Consider the following 17,001-nt stretch of genomic DNA (forward strand, 5'->3'; position numbering starts at 1 on the left):
CTCTCTCTATATATATATATATAGAGAGAGAGAGAGAGCAGTTATAGTCATACAAAAAGTGTTTAAAAGAATCATGAATTAAGCTGGCACGTTTAAATGTTTGTTTACAGATTTATTTGTTCTTACTTTGATTTTAAACTATAGCCCTAGCTGAGATCTGCTTCTGCTGCTCATACTGTGATCAGCCGCCCCTCCCCCACAGCACTCTCTAAACGCGCGCGCGCCCTTCCCCCACAGCATTGTCTCTGACTGACTCGCTGCAGATGAGATGAAACACGACAACACAGACTCGTGCAGAAATGGAGACATATACCAGCTTGCATATCAGCCCTGCTGTGGGTTTGCAGACTTCAATTGACTGTCTTGTGAGCTTTTGTTTACAGCAGACCTGCACGTTTTGAATATTCTTATTTGTAATCCTCTTAAAAGCTTTATGATGTGGTGTTATTTTATAAAAATAAGTGCACATCGGGTACTTTTTGCTCTTTTAAACCAGTGCTTGTACGGACATGCGCACTGGTTCGTAGTTTGAGGCGGGTGCTCGTTAAAAAGTGATCATGTGCTCTGTCCACTAGAAAGACTAACTTCACCACATTTTTTTTAAGTTTGAAGAAACAGTACTGTGGTTAAAACAAATATCCTTGCCATCAGATAATTTTCTATTAGGCCAAATAAATGTAGTCACAATTTCAACGTGAAATCCAAATACGTAACTACATCATTTACGCAAGTCAGCGACCGTGGTGTTTTCCCGGGAAATGCAGACACGTGACGATGGAACGCGAAACAGACGACCAATAACCCACCACGAGGAAAGGTGAGATCATGACTTGTCCTGAAAATGCATGATAACTAAATACATTGTGTAATATGAAATATAGTAAGATGTATGTTTATTTTAGTGGTTTAATTATTTTTTGTTATAGGGTTTTATTTACTTCTCGATTGTATTTGAGTTTGCGTCTTAGCCTGTCTCACTTGATGATTTGTTGCAATAATGAAAACTAATTTTATATATAAAATTGACTATTAAATATAATTTTGTTATTTTTCATATAATGGTACTTTAGGTTCTACAAATTAATCAAAACAACCGAGCCAATGGTAGTTTACTAAATCATTGTTTTTCTCAAAAGTGTTGTAAAATATCAACAGTAATTTGAAATAATTCATTCTCTTTTTTTTAATATCATTATTTTATATATTATATTTTATGTAATACATTATTACATTATTTGCCCCCGAATTGTTTTTTTTTTTGTGGAATGTTTTATTTTAATAATTTATCTTCACAGAGATTTTTTTGCACACTGACCATGCATTGATACTTTATAATATTTTTATTTTGTTTCAAGCTCCAAAGCAGACAAAAAGCACATTAAAAATAGTCCATATAAATCTAGCTGGTTATTGACTGAAAATCTCCCATATACTTTAGCTCTTAAATAAAATATAGATTGACATTAATTGTGGTTACAAGACACACAAGAACCAATGGTTATTGGCATCAATGACATTTCCATTTTTAAAAAAAAATCTATAATATAATATAAAGATGTGTTCCACAGAAAAACACAACACAGGTTTGGACATGAGGGTTAGTATGATAATTATGTGTGTTTTTGGTGAACAATTCCAGTAAGATCAACAGGATTTTTTAAAATATGCTTGTTTATTTCATTCACCTTATATTTATTTTTTCCAGTCATTTCAAGAAAGAAAGTCGCCATGCTGGGAAATAAAAGACGTAGGAAACCTCTGCAGGACGCTGAGCATCACATTACCTGTAAAACTGACAAGCCTGGGCTTCGAGAGCAGTTCATCAGCAAATATAAAGGCAAGTATAAATGACTAAGCAGTTTAGTAACTAATAACTAGGGCTGGGGGATATGGCAAAAAAAATTATCACGGTAATTGTTTTATATTAGTCGATATCGATAATTATCACGATAAATGTCAAATCTTTATTTCTTTCAAGTTTAAAGGCAGATTTTTGCTCCTAAGTGAAAGTTGTAGAAACCAGAGCATTAATTGTGGTTTTAAACTACTCTTTATTGTCAGAACATATCATGACAAACACTTGCCAAACAGGTGAACATTTCACAAATCTGAGGTAGAACATTCAAACATTTGTCATTTTTCCTTAACAAAATAAATATATTGATTGGAAAATGTATTTCTTAGTTCCTGCATGTGCTAATGGGGGATATTGTTTCAAGTCTTGAAACAGGTTTGTGTTGCCTGACTTTGATGGCACAGATCTTCAGCACAGTTTACAGTGCAGGCAGCAATATTAATATTAGATATATTTTGTCTCGAAATGCATATTTGACAATGATTTGCAGTAGTATTAGATTCAGTTAGGAGCAGATTTACTATGTAAAATTTATGTTCATTAACAAAAACAGTAACATCTTTTAAAACGACCTCAATTTTATTTGGTAAAATGTAATATTCTGACTGTTTGAGTTTTATTAAAATTAACCATTGGTCATCCAGTATCATGCATTTAGATCATGATAACCACAAAACCAAATACTGTAACTATTTCATTATTCCTTTAATACATTGTCTACATTAATAACATAAAACAATTTAATATGTATATCCCACATTTCATGGTGCAGTTAATATTATTAGGCTAACGTTACAGTAAATCCGTGGTAAATGGTGGGAATTTGTAGACAAAGAAGCCTTCTGACTGACCACAGTGTTTCTCCTGTTTGTCAGCGCGGTTTAATCGGCCTTTAAACTGGTTTAAATCACTGAGACGTGTGTTCTTCGCTGAATTCAAGCACTTCTCACTGGATCTGATGACCGAGACCGATCAGAGTAAACGCATCTGCTCTAGTGAGCTCGCGAGTCATGCTGCGCTGCCGTTTGGACTTTGAGCCGAGCGGATAAACGGGTCCGTGTGGCGCGCGGGTCAAATGAGTTTGGTTCCGCTTTTGGCGCATAAACATTATCGAATATTTATCGAACTCTGGATATCGTTTAATCGAGAAATTATATTGTAATAATTATCATTATCATTTTATCGCCCAGCCCTAGTAATAATGTTAATCTACAAAACTGAGAATTTAATGTAAGGCAAGTCATATGGTTGTTAGGCCACAAGTTAAACAGTACTTTATAAATATATATATTTTTTATTATGCAGTCCAGATTCCTGAATAGAGTTCTGCTGGCATGAGCCCTAACTTTACGTACACACCGCCGCCGACTTGAGCTGCAAAGAAGCTCTGGCCGCCCGGTCAAGGACGCTTGTCAAAAAGTACGGGGAAGCTTGTTGACGCTTTGGCCGCTCTGACGTAGCACGAAGAAGAGAAGTGTCACAACATAAAATGTAATAAACAGAAAAAACAAGCAATACACTGAAGAAACCTTTTATAATGACAGCATTATTATAAACGTTGTGGTCACATTTGGTTGGGAAAAAAATAATAATTAGCTATTATTATTATATTAATATTATATTTACATTAATGTAATTGGTCAAATTGGTGTTACTGTGAGCAAATTGCATTCCCGCTTAAAACGAGCGCTCGTAAATATTTCAAATAAAAGTTGAGCTCATTCTCAAATGTGTATCACTGTCGGATAATCGCGAAGTTGTTGTGTTTGGTGCTGCTTGAGAAGACGTCGGACTCGGAGATTTCGGGTTCATGACACCCTCCAGGACCGTTATCAATTCAGAGAGTATCACCGGCTGGTGCAGCAGCTGCGGCTCGATGACGAGAGGTACGTCCAGCGGAACTTCAGGCTGGACACAGTTTGATAGCGTGTTGATAGAACTAATGTTTTGGTAGGAACGAAAGTTTACATCGTATGTTTCTCCGGAATCAGCCAGCGCGAAGGACGTCTATATTCCGATTGGTTGCTGACGCTTTGCTGCTGCTTGCCGCTGAACATAGCTCATTACCATAAAGTTGAGCTACTTTCAACTTTCAGATTGACGCTCTAGTCGCTCAAAACGCCATGCCAAGGAATTTGATGCTCCTTGCAGCTGAGAGAAGCCAGCTTCCATTGAAAATGAATGAGTTCCGGTAACTTTGGAAGCTCAAGTCGGCGGAGGTGTGTACGTTGTACAGTAAAACAAAGCAATTGCATTTTTGCACTTCTGGTTCCATCAAACCAAAGTCAGTGTTTATTTGCACATACATAACCCAATTATGCATAATAAGCCGACAGTTCTTGTGGTCATGTAAACGCAGACTAAGGTAATCATAAACGGCATAAGCATAAACCAATCGACACAGCTAGATTTTTGCCCCTTATTCCAGATTTGCCCGGCATGTAAACACATTAAAGGGTTAGTTCACCCAAAAATGAAACTTCTTTCAGTAATTACTCACCCTCATGTTGTTCCAACCGCGTAAGACCTTCGTTCATCTTCGGAACACAAATTAGGATATTTTTTATGAAATCTGAGAGCTGTCTCACTCCTCCATACGCTTCCAAGGGACTGAAACTTGTTGTCCCAGAAAAGTTATAAAAGAGATCGTTAATATAGTCCAAGTGACTACAGTGGCTCAATCTTAAGTTTATCAAGCGACGAGAATACTTTTTGTGCGCAAAAAACAACAAAAATAACGACTTTATTCCACTATTCATTTCCTTCTCTCTGGGCCACAAGTTTTTTCAGTGGCCCAGAGAGAAGTGGCGCAGTGGGTCTGTGTTACACGTCACCACGTAGGCTCACTATTGGCCGACGCTGGTCATGTGTGTGATGCGTGTGACGTGCAACACAGACGCACTGCACAGTTTTACTACGTGAACTCACTCTAGGCCCAGAGAGAAGGAAATGAATAGTGGAATAAAGTCATAATTTTTATTTATTTTTTGCGCACAAAAAGTATTCTCGTCGCTTGATAAACTTAAGATTGAGCCACTGTAGTCACTTGGACTATATTAACGATCTCTTTAATAACTTTTCTGGGCCAACAAGTTTCAGTCCCTTGGAAGCGTATGGAGGAGTGAGACAGCTCTCAGATTTCATCAAAAATATCTTAATTTGTATTCCGAAGATGAACGAAGGTCTTACGGGTTTGGAACAACATGAGGGTGAGTAATTACTGACAGAAATTTCATTTTTGGGTGAACTATCCCTTTAACCTGTGTTCTGTGGCTTATTGAAGTGAGCATGTGTGATGTGTGACAGGAAAGTGTCCTTATTGTGGATTTAAGCACATCCAGAGAGAGCAAGCGTTTTCTCTACCCAAGAAACTCTTAAAATGTGTTCTCATCTCATGCAGAGGTCGTACAGTCAAAATCCTGCATCCGATACTGGATGAGAGGAGAATGAGTCTGTAAGTTTCCCACTGATATTCTGGAATTTTCTTGGGCTTTATTTAACATCACAACTGACATGACATATGAAATACACAAAGTCAGATACACATATGGTTTGGTTTTGACGTCATTAACCTGATTTACTTATAAAGTCTAGTGGTTTACGTGGTTATTGGTTTGCATGTAAACCAGGACAATGGATTATTTCAATAAGGTTATCAGATCATTTTTGTTATCGGTGTGCATGTAGACATGATCAATGGGTTTTGGTTAAAATCCTGAAATAAGGTCCATGGTTAGTAGGGCTGGGGTAAACGATTATTAATTAAACGATTAGTCTGGCGATTATTTTATCGATTAGTCGACATGTGGCATAAGAGCATGCGTGAGCGTGAGAGCAGCGTAGCTTGTCGGACATAGTGAGAGTAACTAAGGGGGTGGTAACTAAGTAAGTAACGCCATGAGTGTACGAGGTGCTGAGTGTTTTTTTTCACTCTGAAGCGCTGAGCACCTGCCATTTTTTTTTTTTTACTGGTCAACGAGAGTTGAAGAATGTTATTTTTTTTTTTGTCACTTTTTACCCAACCGTCAATCACAGTGGAGGAGCGGCGGGACTAATACCACACTGGCCAACTGTCACAACATTCTTTCTGCACAACATCAACCAGCAAAGCTAATCAAACAAAATGGATGAAAAATTTATATTGCTGGTCTCCGAACATATTATCTGTGAAATCAGTTACAAGTAAACTATGCCGTGGATATTCTGTATCATAGCAATGAAGCGTCTCAACTGAATAAAACGATGTGCTGCCAAAATGCTCAAGCGCCCACAGCTAGGCGTTTTCAGCAGAGTGCCTAGCATTTTCAGCTGGCTAAAACGCTTTGGTGGACACACGGCCTTAGGGATGTACATGGCACACAATCAGTCAAACATACATTACAAGAATGTAGAAACATTATATATATTACACAAGGATATGGATTTTCTATAGGGTTCTAAAATCCTATAAGGTTTTTGTGGAGGGAACTAGGTGAGGTGAACTACCGGGTTGGCCTGCAAAAATACGTCATCACTGCGGCACTTTGTTCTAAACAATATATAGCCATGATAATATTGTTTGTGTAAGAAAATGTATGTAATTTTAACTGTATAATTTTAAGACTTAAAAGTATGAAAAGCAAAGCATGCTTTGAGATTAGCCTGGCTGACTATTTTCCTTCAGTAATTTCCCTTCTACATCATATAATGTACATCATATGGTAGAGAACTTTTAGTAATAATCAAAATAATATTTGACATTAAAGAAACTGAAGCTAATGTATTTCTCCTCTTCAGGGCGTGGAGTTTTCACCACTGGAGCTTTTTTCAGAGGTGATTTTGTTCTTGAATACAGAGGTGAACTTCTGAGTTCACAGGAGAGTCTGGACCGAACTGAACACTACACTGAAGCTGAGAACACGTTCCTGTTTGATTTTCAGTGGCATGGCAAAAATTGGTGGTGAGTACAGAACTGTTGGATTGATGTAGTAGGTATGCTAAAATATCTGGAACTGTAAGATACTTAGTTCATGCCTGTAGTTCTGTTCGCTCGTTTCTTTTGGTCCGGATACGCTTAGTGTTCAGATTGGCATTTCTATCGTTGAACCTAAGTTATGCTTGACCAGTCTGTCCTTTTTAGGGTCACATCTTCCTGTTTTTGGTTGATTTACATGACTCTGGTCCATGTTATGTTCCTATTTCATTTGAACTGCACCAGAGTTCATTTGGAAGCCAACTGAGACCCTTCTTTTCAGCGTCTCGGTCTGCTTGTTTGGTCGCACCAGGTTTCAAATGGCAGCTTTCACATTTATTCAAATGAACCACATTCTAAACAGTCTAAAAAACATGCCAGATGTGAACACACCCTAATACTTCAAATTCACCATGAACTGACATAGAGTACGGAGTGTAGTTTCTTTGAGTCATCAAAAAAAATTCCCCCTGTATTCCCTAAAGAGAACAACATGGTAACTTTTAGATGCTTTTATCTGAGAGCTGAGAGGATGTTGCAGTACACTATCATATAGATCAGTGGTTCTGAGACCCTCCTCTGCAGATTCTGTATGTCTCCTTCACCTGATGCACTCAGATGAGTTCATAGAGCCATGTTCTGATGATGAACTCCTCATCTCAATCAGGTGGATTAAAACACGAGACATACAGCATATGCAGAGCGGTGGGTTCCCAGGACTGGGGTTCAGAACCACTTGTAAAAATAACTCTACATGTCTAGCATATTTTCACAAGATTATAAGTATTGAGTGTTCATTTTATGTTTTATAGCATGGATGCATCTAAAGAAGACTCGTCTTTGGGAAGACTTGCAAACGATGAGACCAGAAATCCTACTTGCAAAATGAGAACCGTTGAAGTGAGCAGAAAACCTCACCTGTGTCTGTTTGCTGTACGAGACATTCTACCAGGAGAGGAAATCACTTACAATTATGGAGACTCAGATTGGCCATGGCGAGTCAAGGTACTACCAATAAAATGCTAAAGAGATTGATCAGTAATTCATGATAATTTTTTACTCTAATTCTGATTAGTTACCATGTGATTGTGGTCTCATATTTCTCAAGCCTTTGAATAAAGCATCAGCAGAATCCACTGATAAAAAGCCAGCCAGCAGTTTGCGCCTGCATAAATCCGTAAGTCCACTTTAAAACATCTGTATCATTATTCTATATTATTGACTCTCTCAGCATAGAGTTGTGTGTGGAATGATATATAAAGTATAGGACAGCTAGAGGAATGAACATTAACAAGTTTTTTTGTCCTTTACAAATATTCTGATATTTTGATATTCACTGGTTTCTTTTCTGACATCTAGTCCCATTGTGCAGCTTCTGTTTCCTCTCCGGAACTGGACAAGGTAAACAGCAATGGTCCTCATAAGCAGTCAGGCAAAGCAAGAACATCAAGGAATAAAACGGTAACCATCTTAAACATGCAGCAACTATCTACTGATGTTTACTGCCAGCTAGTTAAAAATGCAGTAAGTGATTTCTGAGAAACACTTAATATTTGAAATCGACACCCAAACAAACACACCCCTCCCTTCATTGCTCCGCCCCCAAAATAATGAACACGCAACACAGTCAACCACTATTAGCTGGTGCTCAGGTGTTCAAATAAAAAATTTCTTTATTGCTGGCAAACCATAGAATGGTTTGGTTTTAGTTGATTTGTAGGTGCATATCCACTTCATCCAGCATCCGTGTCATTTGAAATGTATTTATGTACCCACACTTAAATGTACTCACAATTAAAAAAACAAACAAGAAATTATTTAAAGCTGCAGTCCTAGTTTTTCGTCTTTGTCGCCATTTCTGTTCGAAATCTGCAATTGCAGTCATTCGTGGAATTATCAACTTTACATGGGTTGTGCTTTGACACGGCACAGCGCGAATGAATCCAATGTTTTGAGGAGAACGCGCTGCTGTCAATCACATCGCGTCGGTGTGGATACTGTCATTTGCAATCACAGATTATACTTTTTGGAAGTATGAGTCATGACCAACAGAAGAATGTTCACCGGAAAATGACACCTGAACAAGTAACATCCACTTTTGTTCTGACCAACTAAGGGAAAAAAAAGCATTGCAGTAAATCGCGCTGATTAAAGGTGGGGTATGTGATTTGCAAAACGGCCGGCAGATTTTGAAAATACACAACTCAAATGGTCTTACCTTCTTTCCTTTGACTCCACCCATTCGAAGAACATGGACATGATGGGGGAGGGGGTATGGTACAACCGTTTGATTGACGCAGTTACTGTCTAATGATTCTAGGTGGTCTTGGAAATGATTGGCTGGAGTTTTTCGAGTCCTGCCCGTTCCACAGATGATTAAATTGCTTAATTTTCATTTCAGTGCCTTTAACTCAGTGGCTGTAAGTGGGTTAGGAATAGGATTTCAAGTGATTTTGAAAAAATGGACAAAAAAGAGAATTACAAACCCCACCTTTAATCTAACAATCACTTTCTTATTATCATATTATCATATCACATCAAACCATGCAAACTATACTTTGTTCTCAAATTGTTAATGTTAACAACATCAGCATTGTGTGACTACATTTAAGGCCCTTCAGATATTTATCCTTGTTTTCGTGTGGGCCAGGCGGCCAGTCTCTTTTTTTCTGTAGCCACTCCAAAGTCCAAGTCTTTTGCATTTTACAACGGGTGAATCTCAGTTAGGGATTGAACCTTTCTGGATCTACCATCAAATTAATACGTTTAATTATATCAAGTGCTGTGAGAAATGGATATAAATCTCCACCTCCAACATCCTCACATGCAATATATCCAACAAGCCGAAACTCCTCCTCTATGTGTACAGAAGTGACGTAATGACGCAAAAAATGCTTGAAATTCCCGCGGAAATCCACCAGTACCACTGGAATTAAAAATATTATTACATGCTTACTGTTTTGAATCGAGCTAAGGCAAGGAGATAGTTTTGAACACTGGCTGGTTATGTATTTGCTCAAACATTCATTTTGGATCATTTTTAACCCAAAAAAGTTATGGAAAGCAGCTTTAAATGATATGGAATAAATTTAGCACCTTACTACCCACCCCACTGGGATCGTTTCGAGACTTTGAAGCTGCACTAAAACTCACATTTGGACCTTCGACCCGTTGGACCCCATTGAAGTCACTATATGGTGAAAAATCCTGGAATGTTTTACTCAAAAATCTTAATTTCCTTTCCGCTAAAGAGAGACAGACATGAACATCTTGGTTGACGTGGAGGAGAGTAAACTATCAGGAAATTAATTATGAAGTGAACTAATCCTTTAACTAGTTATTGGTTCAGTGTTTTAATGTCTGAACCAATGTAACTATTAATGTGACTTTTGTCACAATTTGTATGTAAAGTTTGTATAAATGTTTGGTTAGAGTTTTTTTATTTTATTAATGATCTTTGCTTTGAAATGTGCAGAACGTTTTTTTATTTTTTGATCACCCCTACAGTGTGTTTGTTCTTGTCTTATATGGATGCCACAGTTTTCAATATTGTTAAAGTACATTTTATTCTTGTTTAAGCTAAATTCCTCTTATTATATCTGCAGAAGCAGTTTCAATCAAGACTGTTACAGTCATCCTCAGTCGCATCCACATCTGATGCACCCTCTTCATCGGCACCCTGTGCTTTGTTCACCTCTATAATGGCCTTATCAACCTCATGCCCTCCTGCCCTGTCCTCATCACCGTCAACACCTCCTGCGCCACCCACGTCACCTTCAACCTCGCCTGTGCAGCCCTCATCATCCTCGCCTGTGCAGCCCTCATCATCCTCGCCTGTGCAGCCCTCATCATTCTCGCCTGTGCAGCCCTCATCACCTTCTCATGTGCAGCCCTCATCATCCTCGCCTGTGCAGCCCTCATCGCCTTCTCATGTGCAGCCCTCATCATCCTCGCCTGTGCAGCCCTCATCATCCTCGCCTGTGCAGCCCTCATCATCCTCGCCTGTGCAGCCCTCATCACCTTCTCATGTGCAGCCCTCATCATCCTCGCCTGTGCAGCCCTCATCATCGTCGCCTGTGCAGCCCTCATCGCCTTCTCATGTGCAGCCCTCATCATCCTCGCCTGTGCAGCCCTCATCATCCTCGCCTGTGCAGCCCTCATCGCCTTCTCATGTGCAGCCCTCATCATCCTCGCCTGTGCAGCCCTCATCATCCTCGCCTGTGCAGCCCTCATCATCGTCGTCTGTGCAGCCCTCATCGCCTTCTCATGTGCAGCCCTCATCATCCTCGCCTGTGCAGCCCTCATCACCTTCTCATGTGCAGCCCTCATCATCCTCGCCTGTGCAGCCCTCATCACCTTCTCATGTGCAGCCCTCATCATCCTCGCCTGTGCAGCCCTCATCATCGTCGCCTGTGCAGCCCTCATCATCCTCGCCTGTGCAGCCCTCATCACCTTCTCATGCGCAGCCCTCATCGTCCTCATCTTCTCCTGCTCCACCCTTATCTTCACCCTGTGCTGCATCAACACCTGTGGTTCATTCATCACAGGCGTCTGAGACCCTCTCATTAAGGGAGGTGGGTAGATTCATTTTTGGACTGGTAGATCTTACAATAAATTATATGAAATTATATATTATTTATATTTGTTTGTATTTCTCCTCTTCCAGATATCCTCTTTAAGGCCATCAAGAAAAAGACAGGTATGTGACTTGCCATGTGATCACTTATACGCTCTATTTTTTGCATAATTATGGCTTTGCTTGCCAGTATCGGCAAATGATGAAACGTAATGTTACATGATCCACTGCCATACCCACTATGCCCAAATACTACCTGTTCTATTAGATTCTGGCAGTGGTGTACTCGTGTGATCACTAAAATATATAATTGAAAAAAAACCAAACCATTTTGTACTATTTGAGTAAGTGTTAAATTCTCTCATTCAGTATTCAGGAAGTGCCGTCTGTGATACAGACTACAGCGATGTCACAGACTACAGCGATGTTGACTACATACCAAAAATCAGCTCAGATGATTCGGATGGTAGTTCTTCTGGACATGACATGGTCAAAAGTGCTTTGATACATCCAACATCTCCCAAAGAGGCAGGCAGTTTATCTGATCAATGTATGACCACACCATCACCTAAAAAGATGAAATGCCAATCTAAAGAGACAAAGACTTTTATTCAGTCAATGCCATCACCAAAGCAGGAACACAAGACGTACAACAAAAAGCAGTATTGCCTTTATTGCTTTAAGCCATATTCAAAAATGGCCAGACACCTTGAATTTGTCCATCGCAATGAAGTGGGGGTTGTAAAGGCAGTAGCATTTCCAAAACATTCCAAAGAAAGACGAGTCCAGTTAAACCTCCTTAGAAAAAGGGGCAACTTTGCCCACAACACCGATGTGGTGAGACAAGGACATGGGGAGATGATTGCCTGCTACCGTCCAAAAAATAGACAAAGAGCCAATGAATTTATTCACTGCATTTACTGCCAAGGGCTTTATAACAAGCGTAGCCTTTGGAAACATATCAAAAACTGTCCCCTGAAACCAAAAAATGAGGATGCCCAGGGCAGGAAAAGAGTTCGATCCCTGTGTGCTCTAAACACACCAGTCGGCTTAGAAGTGAGCAAAGGATTTAAGAAAGTACTCTCCTTTATGAACTATGATGAAGTTTCGCGTGTAGTTCATACTGACAGATGCATCATGCAGCTGGGGGAGCACATGTTCAACAGGATGGGGTCTGATGTGACCAAACATGACTACATCAGACAGAAGATGAGAGAAGTAGGCAGACTTCTTCTTGAAGCAAGGAAGATTACCCCACTGAGAACAATGGTAGACTTCATCATACCAACTAACTTCAAACATGTCATAGCAGCTGTTAAAGTTGTATCTGGCTATGATGAAGAGAAAAACTCCTACCGCATTCCTTTTTTAGCTCTCAAACTTGGGCATTCTTTAAACAAGATATCTAGCATTGTTGAGAGCAATGCCATGATGTATGGAGATCATGAGCGTGCTGAGTGTGCCCGAGACTTCAGGAAAATACACCAGGCAAGGTGGAATGAGTACATTTCTGCTGGTGCTATAACTACATTGAAAGAAGCCAAGTGGAACACACCACAGATCATTCCTTTCACTCAGGATGTCACTGCAGGATGTCACAGGAAGTCCTGCACACACATCTTGAAAAGAAACACAATGAGCTCCTAAGTAAGCTCAGATCTTGCCCTTCTGCTGACAGCTACGCTGCTCTAGCCAAGGTCACGCTGTCCCAGGTCATCCTGTTCAACCGAAGGAGAGAAGGTGAGGTATCCCGGATGCTTTTGTCAGCTTTTAAAAGCAGGGATACTTCTGAGCTACACGAAGACATTGCCATCTGTCTGTCTGAGTTTGAGAGGAAGCTGTGTCTGCACTTCTCAAGAGTTGAGATCCGTGGTAAACGAGGGAGAAAGGTTCCTGTGCTCCTCAAGCCTTCCATGGTTTCTGCCATGGAGCTGCTTGTTGAAACGCGTGAGCTTTGTTGTGTTCCAGCAGAGAATCCCTTTATGTTTGCTAGGTGTGGAGCAATGTCTGCCTACAGAGGAGGAGAGTGCATCAACAAAGCTGCTTGCGAATGTGGCATAAAGAACCCTGAAGCACTGTCATCAACTAGGCTCAGGAAACACATAGCAACCATGTCTAAAATTCTAAACCTTAATGAGAATGAAGCAGACCAACTGGCTGATTTCCTTGGTCATGATATCAGAATCCACAGACAGTATTATCGGTTACCAGAGGGAACACTGCAGCTGGCAAAAATGAGTAAAGTCCTAATGGCCATGGAGAAAGGAACACTGTCTGACTACAAAGGAAAGAAACTTGATGACATTGAAATCGACCCAAATGGTATGAGTATACTTGCTCTGTGTGTATCTCTGCTGTACATATTTGCAAAACAATGTATATATTCATGTCACAGATACTAGGTATAAGCAATAAAGTGTTCATTTTTTGTTAATTAATTATTAAGAGCAACTTGAGGCCCAAGGTGATTCCATGTCAAGTGATGAGGAGGATTCCAGTGACCTATCTCAGTCAACAGCACCAGTAAAGACTGATCAACCCGTTCAATCTGATCAAGCTGTTTCACAGGAGGATCAAGGTAAGAAAAATCTCTACATTGCACAAACAACAATAATCAAATAAACATGAATTAGCTCCATGCAGCAATATCCAGACAAATTTAAAAAAAAGTTATGCATTAGGACAGTCTTGATTTGCTCTTTACTCACCGATTTAGTTGTAATGAGAATGTGTAATGAGAATTTACTTTTTAATTATTTCATAGGTTCTTCAAATGCTCCAAAAAAGAAATGGGAGGACAGTGAGGTAAAAGCAGTAGAGAGACACATGATGAGTTTCATCAAGACATGCAAAGTTCCTGGTAAGCAAGACTGTGAAAGATGCATTCACGCAGAGCCAGAAGCTTTGAAGCAGCGAACATGGACTGGTGTGAAAAATTATGTGCGGAACAAGATCACGACTCTTAAAAGAAAGGGTGGTTTGTAGGGAGGCACAAACACTTCAACACTTTGCACATTATGCTCTTTTTGTAGGAAATGGAGCTAAATTAAAAGAAATGAGGATAAAGGTGTAGAAATATTTTGTGGATGGAATGAAACAGAATATAAAGTGAAAAGTAAGAGTATAAGAAGGCTAATGAAGAAGTAGAGGATAGTAAGAGTCAATTTTCTTTGTTCAGTTTCAATGAAGTTGGATGAAATGTCATGTTAAACTTTTTGATATTTCTGTCATAGAGGGAGGGGAGAATGTAAAGATGATAAAAAAGGGAAGAGTGAATAGCTGTGGCTGGATGTAACCGATTGGTGAGAGTTGCCGTGTGCAGACGAGAGAAGCTAAAAACTGAGATGTGATGTCAGACACTTTCTGCTTCCCGTAGTGATGCAGAGCCAGAAGCTTTGAAGCAGCGAACATGGACTGGTGTGAAAAATTACGTGCGGAACAGGATCACGACTCTTAAAAGAAAGGGTGGTTTGTAGGGAGACACAAACACTTCAACACTTTGCACATTATGCTCTTTTCGTAAGAAATTGAGCTAAATTAAAAGAAATGAAGATAAAGGTGTAGACATTAAAATTAAGAGACGCTCGCGCTGTTTGCATACTTTACCACAGCTGAAGTAGAAAAAATGCATTATTTTCCAAATACACAGATATTTCAGAGACATTTTCATTCAATACATGCACTGCTTAATACAGTGTCTGTTTGTACAAGAATAAAGTTCAACATAAGCCTAAATACCAACGTAAAGAGGGAGGAGAGAATGTAAAGGGGACGTAAAGGACGTAAAGTAGGAGAGCATGTAAAGGGGACGTAAAGAGGGAGGAGAGAATGTAAAGGGGACGTAAAGAGGGAGGAGAGAATGTAAAGGGGGACGTAAAGTAGGAGCATGTAAAGGGGACGTAAAGAGGGAGGAGAGAATGTAACGGGGACGTAAAGAGGGAGGAGAGAATGTAAAGGGGGACGTAAAGTAGGAGCATGTAAAGGGGACGTAAAGAGGGAGGAGAGCATGTAAAGGGGACGTAAAGAGGGAGGAGAGAATGTAAAGGGGACGTAAAGAGGGAGGAGAGAATGTAAAGGGGACGTAAAGAGGGAGAAGAGAATGTAATGGGGACGTAAAGAGGGAGGAGAGAATGTAAAGGGGACGTAAAGAGGGAGGAGAGAATGTAAAGGGGACGTAAAGAGGGAGGAGAGAATGTAAAGGGGACGTAAAGAGGGAGGAGAGAATGTAAAGGGGACGTAAAGAGGGAGGAGAGCATGTAAAGGGGGACGTAAAGGACGTAAAGTAGGAGAGTATGTAAAGGGGACGTAAAGAGGGAGGAGAGAATGTAAAGGGGATGTAAAGAGGGAGGAGAGAATGTAAAGGGGACGTAAAGAGGGAGGAGAGAATGTAAAGGGGACGTAAAGAGGGAGGAGAGAATGTAAAGGGGACGTAAAGAGGGAGGAGAGTATGTAAAGGGGACTTAAAGAGGGAGGAGAGTATGTAAAGGGGACGTAAAGAGGGAGGAGAGAATTTAACGGGGACGTAAAGAGGGAGGAGAGAATGTAAAGGGGACGTAAAGAGGGAGAGAATGTAAAGGGGACGTAAAGAGGGAGGAGAGCATGTAAAGGGGGACGTAAAGGACGTAAAGTAGGAGAGTATGTAAAGGGGACGTAAAGAGGGAGGAGAGAATGTAAAGGGGACGTAAAGAGGGAGGAGAGAATGTAAAGGCGACGTAAAGCGGGAGGAGAGAATGTAAAGGGGGCGTAAAGAGGGAGGAGAGAATGTAAAGGGGACGTAAAGAGGGAGGAGAGAATGTAAAGGGGACGTAAAGAGGGAGGAGAGAATGTAAAGGGGACATAAAGAGGGAGGAGAGAATGTAAAGGGGGCGTAAAGAGGGAGGAGAGAATGTAAAGGGGACGTAAAGAGGGAGGAGAGAATGTAAAGGGGAGGTAAAGAGGGAGGAGAGAATGTAAAGGGGAGGTAAAGAGGGAGGGGAGGAGAGCATTAGGCTTGTTGGACTTCATGCAGCGCTGCAGAACGATCAGCGGCTAACTTGAGCAGTTCTTGACGGTTAGAACTTGTGTCCGACTTCAGACAGCGACGCCCGTGACTGTGCCATAAGGCAACAGAGTACAACTAGAGTGATTGGAGAGCAGGAGGACTCAGCCAGAGCAGATTCTCTAGAGCGACTCACAAGCTCTGATGATGACACAGCTAATCCACGATTGGCAGAGTACACCGCTTGACAACGATCACGTGTGTTTCATGTTTCTTCTCACACCTTCAGTTCCACTAAGGATCACATCTGTTCTTTATAACAGTAAAAGCTCTTTTCATGTAGTTGCGATAAATGTTTATCAAAATAAAACAATGTAGACCCCACTTCACTGGTATTTAGGCTTACTTTGAACTTTATTCTTGTACAAACAGTAGTGCATGTATTGAATGAAAATGTCTCTGAAATATCTGTATTTGGAAAATAATGCGTTTATTCCACTTCAGCTGTGGTAAAGTATGAAAACTTAGCCTGAGCGTCACTACAGGAAGCAGAAAGTGTCTGACATCACATCTCAGTTTTCAGCTTCTCTCGTCTGCACACGGCAACTCTCACCAATCGGTTACATCCAGCCACAGCCCAT

General features: G+C 40.4%; 1 protein-coding gene across 7 annotated transcripts; it reads left to right on the forward strand.

The window, feature by feature from the left end:
* The first annotated feature begins 702 nt into the window (after positions 1-702).
* LOC132142398 (uncharacterized) lies at positions 703-16,733 on the forward strand. 7 transcript variants are annotated; one of them, XM_059552214.1, is made up of 14 exons: positions 703-817; positions 1,706-1,837; positions 6,632-6,794; positions 7,619-7,811; positions 7,915-7,983; positions 8,166-8,267; positions 10,412-10,616; positions 13,390-13,704; positions 13,829-13,960; positions 14,147-15,255; positions 15,294-15,344; positions 15,414-15,650; positions 15,731-15,769; positions 16,461-16,733. In XM_059552214.1, exons 2-10 carry the CDS (start codon positions 1,729-1,731, stop codon positions 14,365-14,367), a joined length of 1,509 nt encoding a protein of 502 aa, XP_059408197.1. In that variant the 5' UTR covers positions 703-817; positions 1,706-1,728; the 3' UTR covers positions 14,368-15,255; positions 15,294-15,344; positions 15,414-15,650; positions 15,731-15,769; positions 16,461-16,733. The 7 variants fall into 7 exon arrangements, with proteins under 7 accessions (XP_059408197.1, XP_059408201.1, XP_059408203.1 ...); XM_059552216.1 differs by lacking the exon at positions 703-817 and adding an exon at positions 850-1,597; XM_059552218.1 differs by lacking the exon at positions 15,294-15,344.
* Positions 16,734-17,001: the final 268 nt, after the last annotated feature.

The sequence above is a fragment of the Carassius carassius genome, chromosome 6 (assembly GCF_963082965.1).
Source record: "Carassius carassius chromosome 6, fCarCar2.1, whole genome shotgun sequence".
Classification (NCBI taxonomy): Eukaryota; Metazoa; Chordata; class Actinopteri; order Cypriniformes; family Cyprinidae; genus Carassius; species Carassius carassius.

What these genes read in the sequence shown, in the direction of transcription:
- LOC132142398 (XM_059552214.1), top strand. Translation starts at nt 1,729, where the DNA reads ATGCTGGGAAATAAAAGACGTAGGAAACCTCTGCAGGACGCTGAGCAT. An exon ending in TGGCATGGCAAAAATTGGTG is followed by an intron (nt 6,795 to 7,618) that starts GTGAGTACAGAA and finishes TATGTTTTATAG; the next exon opens with CATGGATGCATCTAAAGAAG. An exon ending in GCAGCCCTCATCATCCTCGC is followed by an intron (nt 10,617 to 13,389) that starts CTGTGCAGCCCT and finishes GTGGAGCAATGT; the next exon opens with CTGCCTACAGAGGAGGAGAG.